At 27.4% G+C, this 19,156-nt stretch overlaps 2 protein-coding genes across 4 annotated transcripts; one reads left to right on the top strand and one right to left on the bottom strand.

Annotated features, from left to right (window-relative positions):
• The first annotated feature begins 8,756 nt into the window (after positions 1–8,756).
• Positions 8,757–9,657, top strand: LOC106767736 (calmodulin-like protein 3). The gene has a single exon (XM_014652681.2). The coding sequence runs from the start codon at positions 8,940–8,942 to the stop codon at positions 9,519–9,521; it is 582 nt and encodes a 193-aa protein (XP_014508167.1). The 5' UTR covers positions 8,757–8,939; the 3' UTR covers positions 9,522–9,657.
• A 2,468-nt stretch (positions 9,658–12,125) lies between these two features.
• On the bottom strand, positions 12,126–16,165 carry LOC106768247. Of its 3 annotated transcripts, none has more exons than XM_014653274.2 (4): positions 15,650–16,165; positions 14,872–15,095; positions 14,477–14,737; positions 12,126–12,283 (listed from the first exon to the last, which is right to left on the bottom strand). In XM_014653274.2, the coding sequence occupies exons 1-3, from the start codon at positions 15,945–15,947 to the stop codon at positions 14,477–14,479; spliced, it is 783 nt and encodes a 260-aa protein (XP_014508760.1). In that variant the 5' UTR covers positions 15,948–16,165; the 3' UTR covers positions 12,126–12,283. The 3 variants fall into 3 exon arrangements, with proteins under 3 accessions (XP_014508760.1, XP_022639510.1, XP_014508761.1); XM_022783789.1 differs by lacking the exon at positions 12,126–12,283 and adding an exon at positions 14,010–14,201; XM_014653275.2 differs by lacking the exon at positions 12,126–12,283 and having other exon boundaries at positions 14,872–15,092; positions 15,650–15,947.
• Positions 16,166–19,156: the final 2,991 nt, after the last annotated feature.

The following is a 19,156-nucleotide window of genomic DNA, read 5'->3' as shown; positions in this document are numbered from 1 at the left end:
CAAAAATAATGTTTTAAAGAAAAAAATACTCAGATGACAACATTAATAAAACACGATTTTAATTCATATAAAATATTAATATCTTCAATAACGAAAAATCTGAAGATAATAAATTTACAAATTTTATTTCTTATTTAATAATAGAAATAATGGAGATTATTTTGCATTGGGAAAGAAAGAGAGTAATTAATAAAGGAATGTTGCATAAGATTAGGGAAGTTTATTGAAGTGGTGGGTACGAACAGTAATATTGTTGGGCTCCCATACTTTTCTGTGACAACGAATATATAACAACAGTGGACCAACCTCATCCCTCTTTTCTTTCTTCTTTCTTCTTTCTTCTTTCAATCTCTTTTTCTTTTTTCAAAATTATCAAAACTAATTCTCCTTTTCACCAACGTTTCTCTCATAAATATCTGTCCTCAGAAGATGTAAGTGAACCTTCCTTAAAAACAAAAACACAAGTTACCTAAATTTCAAATCAACATTACCGCTTCAATTCTTACAATACATGTTGCAGCTGAATGCACCAACTAAAATTCAATTTTTATAGAAAATAATAACAACAAAAAGTACTCAACTATATAATAAAAATAATTTCTCTAAATTTACAAGAATTTATGAGGAAAAAAAAATAATAAAATAACAATAATTACAAAAAAGAACATCAACATTTTCCACATAGAAGAACCATCTCAATGTAAGAAGTAAAAATCTACAAACACAATTTAGTAAATCAAATTTTACTAAGATCAAATATAGATATAAAAGTCAAATCAAAAACACAAATAAGTAAATATAATCCGTTAATACATCACAATAATAATGCTTTTAAATATGAAAAACAAATAAAAGATAAACCCAAAATAAAACATTACGAGATCGATTTCTCTAATTTCAAACTTTTAATTGACGATCTCAACGATCAAGATGAAAAGCTCTATGTCAACAAAATTTCTCTTTTTTCTTTCTTCTGAGGGTTGCAAAGATAAATCTTTCTTTTGTAACCTAAAATACTCCTCTCAACTTATATCAAATAGTTAGACAAATTTGACTAGGATGGACATTTTAGACACATAATCTTCCCTTTCACAACTATGTGGATGTGACCTCCAAACACAATCTCACAACAATATTCAAATGTTTTCCTTGACAGTGTCCTAGTCATCATATTAGCATCACTGTCATCTGGATGAACTTTATCTAACTCTAACAATTTAATATATAAAGCATCACGTTCCAATGATACCTCACATCAATATGTTTGGACATAGGATGAAAAATTTGATTCTTACCAAGATAGATAACACTTTGACTATCCACAAATAATGCATAGTCATTCTCATTAAACCAAGTTTTTGCAAAAATTTTCTTAACTATAGCAACTCCTTTTATGCTTTTGTAACGACAATGAGTTTTATCTCAATAGTAGATAATATTATACATCTTTGAAGTTTCAATGAATTTTCTAGAATAAATGTCTCCAGTTATATTTGAGTCTGAATAACCCAACAAATTTCTTCAATAATCTTGTAACTTGACTTATTAACTTATTTGAAATTGTAATTTAATTAAGTTGGTACTTACAAAATATAACTTTTGAAAAATTTTCTTTTTCAAGATATCAGTCCAATTAACCCAGTACAATTCTAACAGGTTCAAAAAGTGGGTTTAATTATATTGAATTTAACATAAAAAATACATGAATCTAATCTGATATTTTTTTAATAGGTTGAATAATAGATTTTCTTAAAATCTAACCCAACCCAAGTCGCCAAAATACTCATAAGTTCTAAAATACTTTTTATACATATTTAAAACTGTTAAATTAATATTTAAAATGATACATACTTTATTTTAAACAAAATAAGTATTGCGTACAATTTTGAAACTTATAAGTATAATCATTGTTTATATTTTTTTTCCTATATATCAATAGTGATGGTTTTTTAATTATATAAAGGGACAAACTATGAATTTTTAAACTTGTATTCGCGCTGTTTGTACCGTTGAGTGTTTGAATACTGTAACTCTTTAAACTATTACTCGTCATGTTCTATTCAATAATATTTTAATAATTTGTCAAACAAATTTCTAGAATAGTTTTTAAAGGTAAAAGTTTCAGATTAATCGTGGATCAAGGTTTATTTACTTACTTTATTTTTTTACAATGTTAAATTATCGAAAACCTTTCTCAACGAATTTGATAGATTGTCAATAAAACAAATAATATATAATTCAATGATGTTTTTTTTTTTTTTTATGAACCAGCTCGCATGAGGACTTAATCATGGAGACCTAGACATTTTATTTTCGGCCCAGTATTAGAAAATTGGGTTTAGCCCAAAGAGGAACGTGATGTGTATTTGACCCATTCTTAAGTAATATAAAAAAAGCAAAAAGAGAAGCAACATGATTTTATATTTATGTCATTAAGATAATAGTGATAATTTTATGTGCTTAATCAAAAGAATTATTATATTAGGAATTTTATTTGATGAAATAATATGCGAATTCTGTTATCTTGAAAAATATTCATGTTGAAGCATAAACAAATAAGGTTTGAATAATAAAATTTGATTTTCCTTTTGTTGAGTAACAAATTTGGTTGGCACTCAAGATAATATGGACGTTTAAATTCAGCTTTTTCAGACGAATAAATATTTTCTATTACTTTTCTTCGTCTACTTTTTTAAAAAAATTCTTTCATATATAATTTTCTTTACGTTTTTTTTTTCACAAAATAAAGCAAACATCAAGTTGCACAAAATATTTTCATTTAAAATTTGTTTTCTAGATAGAGATAATTACTTGATATATTATTTCACTCCAATTTGAAAATAGATTCTTCTTTAATATTGCTGTAAGAAAAAAAAATACGAAGAGTGACATATATTGATCTGATTCCATAGAACTTTAGAAAATAATCAATAGAAAGTTTTCTTTAGAAATTTATATTGATCATAAGGTGTAAAATTATTAATTAAGTTTTATAATATTTATTTTCATTAATTTTTTAATTTATTTATAAATGCTGGATTTTTTTTATGCTGACATTTCAAACTCTTTTCAAGAATTTTGCCAAATTTCAATTTATGGCACCAGTTAAATCACTTTATATTCGCATTTTTTTTTTGTTGATTTGCACTTTCGGAATATAATTAACGAGTCAGATAATTGATTTCAGTTGATAAAGTTTAATTTTTTTTATAACAATATCTCATTACACTTATTATATTATGAAATAATTGAATATGTATAATTATAACGTCCTTTTAATAAAAAAAAATTAAACAAAACTCTTTTGTTTCCATTTTTCTTAATCCACTCCAATTTTGAGGAAAAAGTGCCTAAAAAAGAATAAAAATTATAATTTAAATATAAAGAATGGTGTGTGTTCTCACTTCCTCTTATGTGAAAAATTTAAAACTCTAGTAACGCTTTATCATTGCTTCATCATTTCTTCTTGACAATGTTCTTAGATATCTTCTATGTGAACAAGAGTTTATTTTATTCTATTATATTTATTTTTAAGGTAATTTCCTAATGTTATTATAAAAAAATTATTAAATTATACTACAATATTAAGAGAAGAAATATAAGTTTTACTCTTTTTTTCCATTAAGTCGATAGTCAATTATTATTTTTAATATAAGTTCTAAAAAAACACTTGTTTCTTTTTTAAGAATGAAAAAAAGTTGTAATATACACAATTTTTTAGTCTTCTTTTACTTGTTTGTCTTCTTTTAAATCATTTTTTTTCATTTTGTTGTTAGCCATTGTACAAACACAGCCTTAACCACTATATTCCACATTCCACTGAACAAAAGGCTTCAAAATCTAAAGCAATTCCATGTATATCTTGAGGAGAGAAGTATATCTTCACCTTTGGGTAAGGTAGAGAATCAAATTCCTTGGCTACTTACGTATATAATAATTTTATTATTTTACATTTAAATAAATATTTTAAAATACTGTAAAATCAACTATAAAAAATTTATTTCATCTAAATGATAGAGTCAGGGAGAGAAGTATAAAAATAAAAAGGAAAAAATAAAAGAAATGACCCATAGTAATATTTTTTGGGTTAAACATGTTTTTAGTCCCTATATATTTGGGTGATTTTGATTTTAGTTTCTCTTTCGAACTAAGGTACAATTTAGTCCTTCAACTTTAGAATACTCTGATTTTAGTTCTTTTTACCAAATTTTTTTAACTTTATTTGTTTTTTTCAAGCACGTTTCTCAGTTAACATTGAAGCAAAAATGTGTCAAACAGTGTAAACAACCCAAATGCTATAATGAAACGCGTTTGAAATAGTAAATAAAGTTTAAAAAATTGGTAAAAAGGACTAAAACCAGAGTTTTCTAAAATTGAAGGACTAAATTGTACCTTAGTTTGAAAGAGAGACTAAAACCAAAATCGCCCCAAAATATAGGAACTAAAAACATATTTAACCCTATTTTCTTTTTTTACACAATAATAGTTGCGACCTATATTTCTTAATCGTGAAATATGTTTACTATGATGTTAGAATACATAGGAACGAATAAAATTCTGTAATATACATGATTGGAGTGTGTATGTGAAGCATTCAGAGCATATCGATTCTCATATTCTATCACGTGACCCCTTACATAAAAGCACTTTTCATTTTTGGAGAATTAAGATAGTTTTCATTCTGAAATTATTTTGAAAATTCATATTTTGTTACAAATATTATTCACGTACTTATAGAAAAATATAACGGAATATTGAACACTCATTTTACATATTTACTTGCTATTTATTTATTTTAGATTACAACGTATTAATTAAATTAATCTAATACTTGTTAAATTAATTAAATTTATGTCTAAATTAATATGTCTATTGTTAACATATTCAAAAACAACTCAATTGTTAGAAGTATCGTAAAATACTCTAATTATCATCAATGGCACGAATCAAATTATTTATATGCTTGTGAAACTTATTAAGTTAATATAATTACTTAAATATCTCAACGATCGAGTTAATAGTATTGTATCAAGATAATATATCACGAGAATTATTCTAACGTTCTATTTTAATAATATTAATATTATTATAGTAAGTATCTGGTCTACAAAAATATTTTCATTAACTCATACCATTAAGATAATTATAACAAACAAACACACAAAGAGAAATAGAAAGATAACTTAACTTACCAAAGAACATATATACAAGTGAGTTATGACTATAACAATTAAACACAAGTAAATCAAACAAATCCTAAGCATACAAACATTAATTATAGACTTGGCTATCTGGATATATGTATTGTTATTTCAGGAAAAAAATATACCTCGCAAAGATCTCTCTTCCACGCATTGTCCTCCTCACTGTTCGACACTTGTCCTTCGGTACTTGGTACTTGTCCTCCACTACTCCAGATACTACCATAAGGGGGAAAATCCTACAAAATGTTTTTCGACTCTGAAGTCAGTAATTGATTAGAGTTTCCTTGGTCAAATATTAATTAATGGAAAAGTGAATCCTAAATTATCATTAATGCTCTATTTATAGTGTTTTACCTCATTGATCACGAGTTCAATTGAATGAGCCACACTTATATTTGCCCATTTGCTTTGAAACTCACTAGCCTAATTACCTATCAAGGCCCAATCACAAGCTTTAATTTTTTGGCTATTCATCCACTCTTTTAGTAAGAGACACCGATACTTGGCATCCAGATTGGGATATTCGGTTTTCGATACCTGATACCCTACTATATTAAGGTTATAGGCCTTACTAGGAAAGATCGATAAGCCTTTAGCCCTATACAATACATCTATTGACTTTAAACTCTGGCCTATCCGGATGACCAAATTGATATTCCCGACTCAATACTTAGTCACAAAACATGCTTCAATGTCAAAGTGAATATTGATTTGCTCATCTATATAAAGTCTCGGTTCATCAATTCACTTCAATTTCAACAAATTTCAAACAACACCCGAGCACATCAAATAACCATAATCAACAACAAATTTAATTAACTAAATGATGAAATTCAAAAATTTCATACAACAAAAACAAAACTCATTCAACAAGCAGTTACCAAATAATTTCCCATTTTAGTCTACCAATTTCACAATAGTTCAACCACACATTATAGACTACAAACATATTAACAACTCTAAAAACATGTGATAACTAGTTTCTCTCACCGGTTAGAAGTCTAAACTCCTCTAAGGAACCTAGAACGACTCACTGAGTTCTAGGAGCTTTATCTGCTCCTTAAAACCATGGAATCATGATAAGGACATACACTTAGTACCATTAATCAATAAAGAGTTTTATAGATGACTCAGATGACACATGCAGTGATCAACTACTCAAATGCATCAGAGAACATACAAACTAGAGAAAAAAAGGAAAAACTTACTTTTTTACAAGAACTAATCGGGCAAATTTGAAGATCTCGACATAATAATCAGTTAGGCGTTCTCTAATGTTCAAATAGATGAACAAGGAACGAGAAGACTTAGAGAGATGATAAAGAACTCTTAGGGAACATATTTTATACAAATAATATATTTTAGAGAATGATACTTGTAAACTGAAATTTTATTTATATGTTTGAACTTTTAATATTAAAATAAGTAAGTTTTATTATTTAAAACACATTATCACCTATAGTATACTATTTTCTAGGTTCTTATAATAATAATTCTTGATGTAACTCTAGATGAATGAATCAACGTAACAAAAATATATGATAATTTTCAATATTTTCAAGACTACAATACTTTAGTTAAATCAGTACAATATTTTAATTAAACCAGTTTTGATTAAATTAACTTAATTAATAATCAAAATTTAAGTAAATAATGTGAATTTGTTGTATGTTATTTTTATGTTTCACATCATACTTATTTATCATAGTTTGAATGATTTAAAATATGCAAGAACGTGGAAAAATGTAAAGCAAATTATGATCCTAATGGATTGCTTAATCAAAAAGCAACAAAGACCATGAGTTTAGTCTATGATTTGGAAAGAAAAAACACCACCTGAATGTCATTTGATGATAAGATGTTGATATTCATTTGGTTCCTTAAAATGTTCTTAATCATGACGTTTAATAAGAGAATGTTCTTACTTCTTGTTCCAATTTCAAGTTTGTTGAGTGACGAAACTTTGTTATAGTTTTGTCATTTTTAGGCCTCAATTTGTAAAAGATACGAGACTAATGGATGTACTAGAAACATAGGTTTTTAGTCAAGGTAAGAAGAATGACTAGTTATCTCAATGGAAAACTTAAGGGATTGATGACAAACACTAATGTTCTGATCCCAAGTATATGAGTAACATGATTAGGATCAAACACCATGTATTTCAAGTATTATCTATTTTGAAGACAAAAGCTCTCTCACAATTTTATTCTTAGAAAAAATTAAGATGGAAAAAGTATTTAAAGTGCCTTAAAGATAAACTCTTAAACAATACAAGACTCTTGTGTATAATAGAAACATTTCTTAATCACTAATTAATGTAATATATTAGTATTCATTCATACGTTTCTAATTACCTTTATGCGTATAATTATAATTTTGTTGACGCGGTTTGTGGGATCAAAACGAGGACTCCCACCAAACCCCGCGTAACCTTTTTTGCGCTTTGGAAATCTTTTATATATTGTAGTTTGTAGGGTGAATTTCCGTTTCCGTTCATAGAATTGCTGAAAAAAAGTTTTTGAAGTACTTTCCTAATCCGTATTTAACCGTTATTTTTTTAAAGGAAAAATCTTAAATCTAATTTCATTTTCAAAATTCAAAAATATTAATTATTACACTATATATATATATATATATATATATATATATATATATATATAACAATAAGGAAGTATTTAATATACCCATTCAATTCGAAAACATTAATATATTTGATGGTATTTTTAGTCTTAAAATTGGTTAGGTCACTTTAATTTCAACTTTTATAGTTATTTTAATCCTTACATTATATAAAAAAAATGTTAATTGTTAATGCATTTTACAAAAGTAAGAATCAAAGAGAGGTAATTTATAAACCAATACTAAATATATATTTTTAAAATATTAATTAATGAGAATTTATTTTAACATAACTTTTTAACTTAGTGAATTTTACATTATCATTCAGTCACAAATAACGTGTTGGGTAACTTTTAAGGTATAGTTAGATACTAGCTAGATAATCATCTAATCACATATTAATAACTTTTAAGGTAGTAAAAGACTGAATAATTATAACTTTTAAGATCGTTATTATAAATATCAGCTAACTTATAATTAATACGTGACGGAAATCATAGTGTAAAAACTATTTGTTCCCTTTAATATTAAGACTTAGACAATTTCTATTTATAATCAAAGGGTGTTACTACAGTAAAATTATTTGTTCTCTTAAATTTGTAAGAAAATGTTAAATAAAGAATAATGATATTTAGACAACATTTTTTTTATAATATTTGAATATCATCAACGTGTCATTGTATGATTGGTCTATGGTAATGTTTATGATTATTATTATTATTGATCGTAGAGTAATTTTGGACCAATCACACAATGACATGCAAATATTATTTAAATGTTGTCAAAAGAATGTTGTCTAAATATCATTATCCTTAAATAAAATATCCGAATTAGAAAAAGAGTGGAATAAATATTCAATATTTTTATAACTATTTATATGATTTTATTAGTTTATATAAGTATAGAAGAGACGGTTACACGGTTACAGTTGAGTCACTCAAATGGAGCGTTTATATTGTTTTCCCAAACAAACAAAAACCTCAAAAGCAGACGAAGTTTTCTTGTAGTCTTTGGTTCATAGGTTGTTCTGAAAAGTAAACTATACTCTTAGTGGTTCTCTTCTTCCTTATCCCTTACCCTCTGTTTTCTTTCTTAGAACACATCCAACAAAAAATCATGGATCTATCTACACTGTTACTGGCCCTGCTCTTCATTGCAGGTCTCATAAATATCTTCCTTCAAGTACCAAACAACAAGATTACCACTCCTTCACCAACGGCCAAGAAGAAAGAGCTTGAAAGGGTGTTTTCCACTTTCGACAAAAACGGTGACGGTTTCGTGACGAAGCAGGAGCTGAGGGAATCCCTGAGGAACATCGGAATCTTGATGACAGACAAAGAGGTGGACGATATTGTCGTGAAGTACGATTCCAACGGTGATGGCTTGATAGATTTTGAAGAGTTTTGCTTGTTGACAAGTGAGTGTATGGGAGGGAAAAAGGAAGAAGATAAAGAAGAAGAAGAAGAAGAAGAAGAAGAAGAGATTAGTCTAAAGGAAGCTTTTGATGTGTTTGACAAGGACAAGGATGGGGTTATTTCTGTGGAGGAGCTAGCTTTGGTGCTTAGTTCGTTAGGGTTAAAGGAAGGGAACAAGAGTGAAGAGTGCAGAGAGATGATTAAGAAGGTTGACATGGATGGAGATGGTATGGTCAATTTCAACGAGTTTAAGAGAATGATGATGAAGGGAGCAATTAATTAACTCCATTGCTACCACAGGTTCTCTCTTTTTCAATTCTTAATAGATACATATCAAATCAAAAATTTCTCTCATTACAAATCTAGATTCTTAAATAATTTTCCAGTTATCTGTAACTTTAATGGCTATATACGTATGTTTTTTTTCTTTAATGAAGATGTGTGTGGATTTATTACTAAAACTATGTTATCATAGAATACTTTTATATTAATTTGATACATTTCATACAAAATATAAAGTTAAAATAATCATAAATGTATAAAATTTTATTATTTTTTTAAAATAAAAAAATAAAAAATGATAGGTGAATTTAAAAAAGTTAAATGTAAAAAAAGAAAATATATTTTTAATAATTTTTTTAATAACTTTTTTAATTCATTTACGTGATAATTTGTTATTGATACGTTTGAATATACAACAAATAAAACTTTCACATGTTTTCAAAAATTATTAAAATACGATGTTCCGTAAAAAAATATTTTTCTTATAACTATTCAGGGTTTTGTAGCTTTGTTCTCTTTCCTCCATGAAATTGGGAAAAGTAAATTATTGATAGAGGATGTTGTTTCTGGTGTCTCACATGCTGCATAGGACCAAACATACGGTGTTAATTATGAAGGTTAATTTATTTCCACGAGGAAGCTTATTTTTAGCAAAAGCATAGTTGTTGAATATGAAGTCCAATCAAGAAAAATCTCACTTTTTTTTTATTATTATTGAATAGCCACTGGTAAACATTTACTTTAAGAAAGTAATTATAATCACGAATTAAAAACTATAGTGAAATTTAAATGACTAAATCATTAAATTTTAGTTCAACATCTTAAATAGCTTAATCATGACTAATCTGATTTTAAAACAAAGTTTAAACACGACAAAAAATATCCTTAAATTTGAGTTGATTCACTGTAACGAGACGAGTATTTAATGATATATATAGATAATAAATAAATAGATTGATTATGCTTTATTTTATGAAACATATGATTCTCGTAATGTGGGTGGGGTTGCTTGTTTGTTTTTCCAGCTCTTCAAAATGCGTCTAGAAAAAGCAAAAGTGTATCATGCAATAATAAAGACTCACGCTTTCTTTTTACATGGTCCACTATAAATAATATTTTCTTCTATTCTTTTCCTTTTGTAGAAATAAAATAAGACAAAAATTGCTAACTTAATTGCCCCCTAATAGATAAAAATTGCATACTAAAATTAAAATTATATGTATAATTGATATTGGTCTCTCTTTGGAAAATGATAAGATCTATTAACTGGAATTTTTTTTTTTTGAAAAAATAAACTTTGTAGATTACTAAGAATAATTCTTTGCCAAATACAAAGTAAACAATTGAAAATAAAAATTGGATTAAGGTATAGAAGATCTTTAATTATGAATCAAACATAAGTTGTAGGAATATTCATCTAAAAAAACTTTTTTAAGATAAGAACATATTAAAAGGAATTTTATAGTTTCAAAACACTCGGAATTCTCTCCTATCTATATTCAGAAGACGTATGAGAAACTGTTTGTTTAGAAATTTAGGAAACCAAATATGCATTCATCTTTCATGCTTTCTTTTCATTAGCAACATAAACACATAAAATAAAGTGACATATAAAAAATTACAATGACATAGTTATATGGATATGTTATATATAATAATTTATAAAACTTTATATTCATGGTTTAATTAGTAAAAGTATTAATTTTGAAATGAAAACTTCCATGGTAGGTTCAGTATAATCTGAGATGCAATAATTTAGTTTGTGGTGGATATCATCCACTTACCTATAAACTTAGTGTATACAAAGTGATACGGGTAGCACTTTAATTTTTCCATTTTGAAAGATTATAATTTTTTATCGAGTTGATAAGATCTTTTCATCTGGAAAAGGTGATATAGCCGGTTTGAAGTAAAGTGAGCTGAAATGGGAGATAGGATTAAATTAATATATATTTTTCAAGATATGTTACATGAAAAGTATAATCCATAACTTCAAGTTATTAATTTACTAGAAATGGGAATACAAGTGTTATTTATTCTTCAACTCTGAAAGGATTAATTTACACAAATACAAAATTAAAATAAATTAATTAAATTTACATGTATAGCAAATTATATATATATATATATATGATAAGATAATTTCATTTATCTAAGTGAATAAACTCATGTATGTCCAACTTAATAAGTAATTAGGTGTAGAATTTTAGTGATAAAATTTCTTATTTTTAACTATTAAAGGAATGAGGTTGTTCTGTATCATTTGTTTATATACAAGCTAAAGTAATAGTAGTAAAACAAGATTATTCGTACTACTAGAGAACATTAATAACTTTACATAGTTATTAGATATTAAAACTATATTAAAATAACTTTGTTTACTTTAAATATATTGTTTTGTTTTTAAAATTATTGATCAAAATTCAGTTACTTACCTGTATAAACACGAATTTAAATAATTATATATATATATATATATATATATATATATATATATATATATATATATATATATGTATGTATGTATGAATATTGCACTTATAATATGTAAAATTGCACCATTTAATATTTTTTTAAAAAGATGTAAAATAAATTTAACAAATCCTTGAATGTTTAACATTATTTTTTATATTTTTAAATTTCACATGAATTGATCACCTATTGATAGGTTAAACAAATAAATAGAGAAATAGTAATAATATTTAAACATTCAACCTCATGCTTCTATCATCTTCGCACCAGTCCTCCCACGATCGACGACACCTAAAAATTCGACAATGATTGACTTAGTTTTTTCAAATTCTAACTCCTCGATATTACAAAATTATTCTATAATCAAGAGATGTAACAATGACGACGCACAATCTAGGATCACTGATATCTGACCTAATGAGAGATGAAAAATGTTAATTTTAAAGTGTCATCTCTCAAAGAGTGCATTCAATAAACTCTTATCGGTGTAGTCACAAGGTCCAAAATTATTTAACTTTCTTTCGCGAGAGATCAACGATCTCCTATCTATCCTACACAATAATATTTAATATAAATTTTATTCAAACTAAACAATAACCATTGGAATAAAAGTTTTACACTCACTCAGATCCTTCCATAAAACATAAACAACATAGTGAACATAGTATGTCAATAAAGAAGGATATTGTGAACTTCTTGCAAATCCACTCACTTCCTCATCTATTTAAGGAACATCGTGATGTTCCTCTTCCTCAAGTGCATGTTCCTTATCCAAAAACTACTAAAACAACTAATTAAAAATAAATAAATTTTAATGAAAGTCAAACAAATTTATTTTAAAAAAATAAACTCAATAAATTATAAACCTATCTAAAAGTTTAAAAAATATCCATTTAAAAAAATTAAATTATACAAATTATAAAACTGTCCAATAACCAACAAAATTAATTACAAAAATATTAAATACAAATTGATTATATTAAATGAAAATAAAACAAAATATATTCAAAACATTCTAATTCTATAAAGTATAAACCTATCCAAAAAAGAAATAGTAATTAAAAAGACAATTATATAAATTATAAACATATCCAAAAACTAAAAAAAGTTATTTAAAAAATAATTAATTAAAAACACTAAATTAAATAAAAAATAAAAAAAAAAGAAACGTTGAAATTCGTTGAATATTTTAGGATTCCGCAAGTGAATCACAAAATCGAACAAAAACAATGAACTTCCAAAAAGATCAAAAGCCAAAAATGAATCTAGAAAGAGAAGGAAAGCCGAAGAGAGTGTTCGAGATACAAAATAAATGAATAAAAAATAAATATCAATTTATATACAAATAGATAACTTAATTAGAAGTTGAGTCTTTCTAAAAAAAAAATAGGTGCAAGAGAGGAAAAGAGAGAAAATATGGAAAAGGACTTGAGAATTTAAGAAGAAAATTAAATAAGAAGAGAAAGTGGAGGAGATGTAGGGAGAAGCCCTCCTCCCCTTGTTCTCCGCAAGGTTTATAGACCATATCTTTTTCCTCTACTTTCTCGGCATTTTCTTAACATAACTAGGTAGTGAGAGCTTGTGACTATGTATCTCAAGTTTTCCATACCTATAACCATTATCTCCTCTTATCCAGGATTTTTGCTAATCTATGCTTCTGGAAACAATCTTGTTCGTCTTCTCAACGAGCAAAAACTATAAATAATTTTAATAATAAAAATTATAAATTTAAAACAATGAAACCAAGGTAAAAACCTTATGACCTGATATGATTTGAATAAAGAAGAATTAGTAGTCATTTACTGGGTAATGCGTAAGTTATATAAGTTAGAACACCCTTTTAATTCAAGTATTTTCCATTCTCACACTAAGTTCGGCCACTCTATAATAAAGCCATGACATATTTAAAACCACAATCCATTGTTAAATAATTAATAATTAAATTTAAATTGATATAGTAAAGGCCATGATTATTATTTTATATAATTTACCATACAAAAACACCACGCTGTCCTCCTGAAGAACCCGTTCTCCCAGACTATCTAACCATAATCTTTATTAATTAGTCAAATCCACCATACCCGTCATGTATGTGAGCAATTCATTACATAATGACTGCGAAAAATGACAGATTCACTCTTCGCACCAGGTGGTACTCCTTTTGTCTCAGCAAAAACATGATCTGTCCTTACTTATGAGTCGCTAGAAGCTTCACAAAAACGATGGTAGCAGCAGAAAACACCAGTAATAGACAGTCAGACACAACTATATCACAAGGGGCTTACTTGAGGCAAGCCATATCAAATCTCCTAGCATCCAAAATATTGATCACATGGGGATCTATACATCGAAAGGCTAATAATTTATTAGTAGGATAGATTTTTTTTTTTTTTTTGCCGAATCATTAAATATGAGCTAAACGAGTTGCCTAGTGTCTTCTTCGTGATCACTTAAACTACAAAAACAGTCAGATACACTTGTTACCTAGAAAACATCTGGATGAAAACGCCCAGGGATGGAACTGCTTTGCTCTGCCTGCTTTAGGTGCATTGTCAGTGCATAATTGTTTACCTCTAAAGCTCTTACTTGTTCCTGGTACTGTGACACTAATTGCTTCAATTGCTGCAACTCTACATCTCTGTCTTCATATTCTTTCTGGCGTTCGTGCTGAATACAGATAGCACGCTTCAGAATCACATTTTCTTGAACAAGAGCCTCCACCTGTTCCTTCAACGCCGTAGTTTCCTGAAGTAAACCAAACAACGAGTACATCATATCACAACCGATGACTTTTATTAGATGGAATTAAAAGAGCATTTGTGCTCGGTATTTAGATTGACAATAACAACGCTGAGAAACATATAGTCATAATAAATAACCTGGTGGAAGTTTCGCTCTGTTTCAACACTTGTTCTCATGCAAATTGACTTCTCCAAAGCCTCTAACATTTTTGATGCTCGAGCTTTGGCGTCATCCATGTTTGAAGCATTCATCATTTCTTTAACAAAAAGCTCCACCCATTCAGCACCATTTGTGGGATAATTTTGCCCAGTAACCGGGTCCTCAGAAGCTGAAACTTCTGCATCATATTTCCCTTCACCTACTAAAACAACCACTTTTTCCCATCAATATCCGGAAATGTCATTTGTTTCATGAAACAACAAAAGAAATCAAGGTTCAGACTACCAAAACTGACCTAATATAACAAATCATACATTGTAGGGGTGTGGCCTAGTTCATGAGATCAGGAATTGTTTTTGTTATATGCATTACCATCTGACTATCATATCCCAATAACGCAACAACAAATAGCTCAATATAGGTTCAATAACAACCATTAGAATAGACATTACACTGTCTTATATTTAGATGAATATACTTCAGAACCAAAACTGGCCTAACATAACTAATGATACAACTTGTATATCGTGTGATTGAGTATGAAGTAACAGTGAATAGACTAAAAAAGTGTTAATAATTTATTGTGCAAAGAATTTATACTAGCTCTCCACAGGGCATATATATTGCTAAATTATATACCTGTTTCACTGGAAAATGCCTTGAAAAAACCGAAAGTATAAAAGACAAAAAACAGAAGCATCAATTAATGCAAATTACAGTTATGATCAAATTGCAAGAGGTTTAAAGGTAACAAACCTTGCGATTGAAGAGTAGCATCAGATGCAATGGGAGTGGAACGAAGAGAAGGAGGTGTTGAAACTCCTAAGCGAAGCTGGTTTAAGCTTCTGATAGCGGAGTCGATGTCGTTGCCGCAATCTTCGAGGGCTTTCTCGAGGAGGTGGTTGTCCATGTCAGGGAAGAAGGCGGCGAGGTGGTGGAGGAGGGAAGAGGGAGAGAGGCGAACCGGGGAAGAAGAAGAAGAACAACGGATCCTCTTTGGAGGAAGCTCTTGGAACAGCGCTGATCTCTTCCCGCACACTATGATCGCAGACATGTTTCGATCCTCTGCTCACTCCGCGTCCGATCCGCCGCCGCCGCCACCCACACAACAACCGCTCATGCAATCCGCCGCTCAATTACCTCCGATCTCCGATTAATAACCAACCAATATAATAGATAGGATTGGTACAGGGAATCAGGGAATAATTTTCATATCTATGTTTCTACACAAGCCTTACCTTTCTACTGTTCCAGCCCACCTCAAGTAAGTATTCTAATATATCTCCTGTTTTCAATTAAACATGTAATTTATTAAATATATATTCAATATTTTTTCTTTAATAAATATTCTTCTTTGAAATATTAGTTTTAAACTTGAGACTAAGCAGGTTTGTGTTAGAGTTTCTTAAAGTTTTTTCTCATGTTTATAGTGTAGATACACCGTCAAGAGTAAAAATTTAAAATTATTATTAATTATTGTTGGTTTATATATATATATATATTAATAATATGCATTAATTATTTATTTTAATATAATAATAATTATATTAATACTTTCAATAAAAATTTAAAAATTAAAAAAGAAAAGACAATGACCCTGTGTCACGAACTAGTTTTCAATAAAAGAGATTGAGATGCAAAGGAAAAACAGGGTTGCAGGAAGAAAAAACTAATAAGAAAGGGCTTTGCTGTTTTCAATAATACTTTTACTGTGTTCAACTCAATTTTTGTATTGTTTTAAAAAAATTGTCAAATGTGTTTGTATCGTGTCATCATCAACTATCCCCATTTGTATACATTTATACTATGTAATCAAATTAAATATAAAACATATTACATGTTTTTCAATAATAACTGAATTTCTAGAGGTATAAATTACATTTTAATTGAAATTAAATCAATGATTGCACAAACCATCTTTTTTGATATAATTGAAATAGTTATGGTAGCAGACAAAATCTTCTAAATCAAAATGGAATTAAAATTATACAATTGTAATATGTATATGGCTTAATTTGCTTAATTAAAAGTTGAGAGACCAACTAGCAAAAAATATTTATTCTAAAGCAACTAGTTATTAACTGTTTATAATAATTAAGACTCCTACATCATTCCTTAATTACTAAATTTAAATAAGAAAAATCCATGAGATGAAATCATTAAGACAGGTTGAATAGTTTAAGAAATAATTAGAAAAGATATTAAGGATAAAGCAGATAGTGGAATTGACATTGCAGCTAACTAAAGTTGAATTAAGAAGGTTAAGAGTTGGTGCTGGTCCTGATATGGGAAGAAGATAAACCATATTCTTCTATCTCTCTATTGATGTTGATGCTTCCCTCTACGCAACTCACGGAACCATGTTACCTTAAGTGCTTCACCTTCTTTCAAACACACTTTCAACCGTTACACGTTACAATTTCAGTGTCACTATTTCAAAACCTTAGCTATTTCTTTCTTCACCTTGTTTGTGTTAGTAAAGAGAATATATGGTAGGGCAAATTTCGAGGACCCACAACCTTAGTGGGGGCAATTCGCATCACTCCTTTTCATCAAGCTTTGTCAAGTTGAAAGCATAGTGTAAAAAAAAAAAAGAAAAACATCATAAAATACAATTTTGTTTATAGTTGGTTCATGAAATGACTCTTCACCACTCTTTCTTTCTCTTCTTCTCCCCATTCCATTTTTCATCTATGTAGGAATCTATCCCACACCCTAGAGAGAGAAAGAGTGATGGGATTGCACTCAAAAATGTTATTGACCATCTTTCTATTAGTTTTGACCCAATAATAATATTATAAATGTCACTCTTTTATGTTTTTGGTTATCATTTATTAACCAAAAACTCATTTTCTCAAAACACAAAAAGTCTAACTCAAACTTTATTACCCTTGAATGGTTCAACTTTTGTATCTAAATTATTGTTTGTAAGCATTCTTCTAGAACAATATAAGTCTAAAGTTTTAGTTTTTCTGCTTACCATCCATTAACAAGAATCTGGAATGATGAAACTAGCAACATAGATCAAGAATGATCCCAAATGCGTTCTTTTCTTTTCTTTTCATTTGTTATTTTATTCAATCTTGAAAACAGGTCAGGTCTAGAATCTAGATAATGGCTATTTGTAAAGTTCTTTCTAGATTTTGATAAAAATTGGGAAAGTGTTTTTTGAATTCCGATGCACAACTAAAATAAAATGTTGTTTTAGAATAATTTTAAACATATACCATGTTACTAACTACTATGTAGTGGGGATGTTGTCTTTCATTGTGGTACATTTTCTCAGCAACATTATTTTTTTATAAGGAGATAAAACAAGAATGTAAAATAATATATTCTTTTACACTGGGGAATTATATATGTTAATTTGTCACTGAATGGACAGAAAAATAAATATTATAAACCTAATATTATTTTTTGAATTATTGTTTTTATGTGACTGTCAAGAGAATTTTGTGATAATATAAAATACTCATAACAGAAATTATCATGCACTGCTAGCTTACATCTTTATAATGTAAACAGTGGTATTATTGACATGTTTTTCACATGATAATATATTATTAAGAGTTCAATATATTTTCCAATAAGATGATTATAAAAATTATATTTTTCCTTGAAATTAAATTAGTAATTATTTTTTAAAAATAATGTCAATTTTTTTTAATAAATGGTATGTCAGAATTTTTTTATTTAACAAACTTGTGCCATTTTCATAAACTTTATAAACAAAATCATTTATATTTTAATTTCATAATAAATATGGTAATTTATAATAATTTTAAAATTAAAAATAAATTTAATCTAACTTTTAAATATTTTTTGTTTTATATAAAAAATGAATCAAATTCATTTCAGAAAATATTTAAATAAATGGAGTTGACATAGGTAAATATATCAGTTCTAAGTTTTATTTTTAAAACTTCTTTATATCTCACATAAATGAAATATTATTAGATTAACAAATTTTACTGAATAGCTAAAATATATATTTAAAATTTTAATCTTCTTTTTTATGAAATCAATTTTTTATTAAATTTAGCAATAAAATAAAAATATATATAATTTATTATAGAAATAATTATGAAAATTATACATAAGTTTTTATTAAAGAAAAAACACATTTTTTAAAGTTAATATCAATAAAAATTTCAATAACTCCCTTATATTGACTTTTTGTTTAAAGTAAATTATGTCAAACTAACTGTTAAATAATTAGATATATTTTAAGATATTAAATTCCACTTAAAATGAATTCATGAA

The sequence above is a fragment of the Vigna radiata genome, chromosome 7 (genome assembly GCF_000741045.1).
Source record: "Vigna radiata var. radiata cultivar VC1973A chromosome 7, Vradiata_ver6, whole genome shotgun sequence".
NCBI lineage: Eukaryota > Viridiplantae > Streptophyta > Magnoliopsida > Fabales > Fabaceae > Vigna > Vigna radiata.
This window is presented reverse-complemented; position numbering and strand designations above follow the sequence as displayed.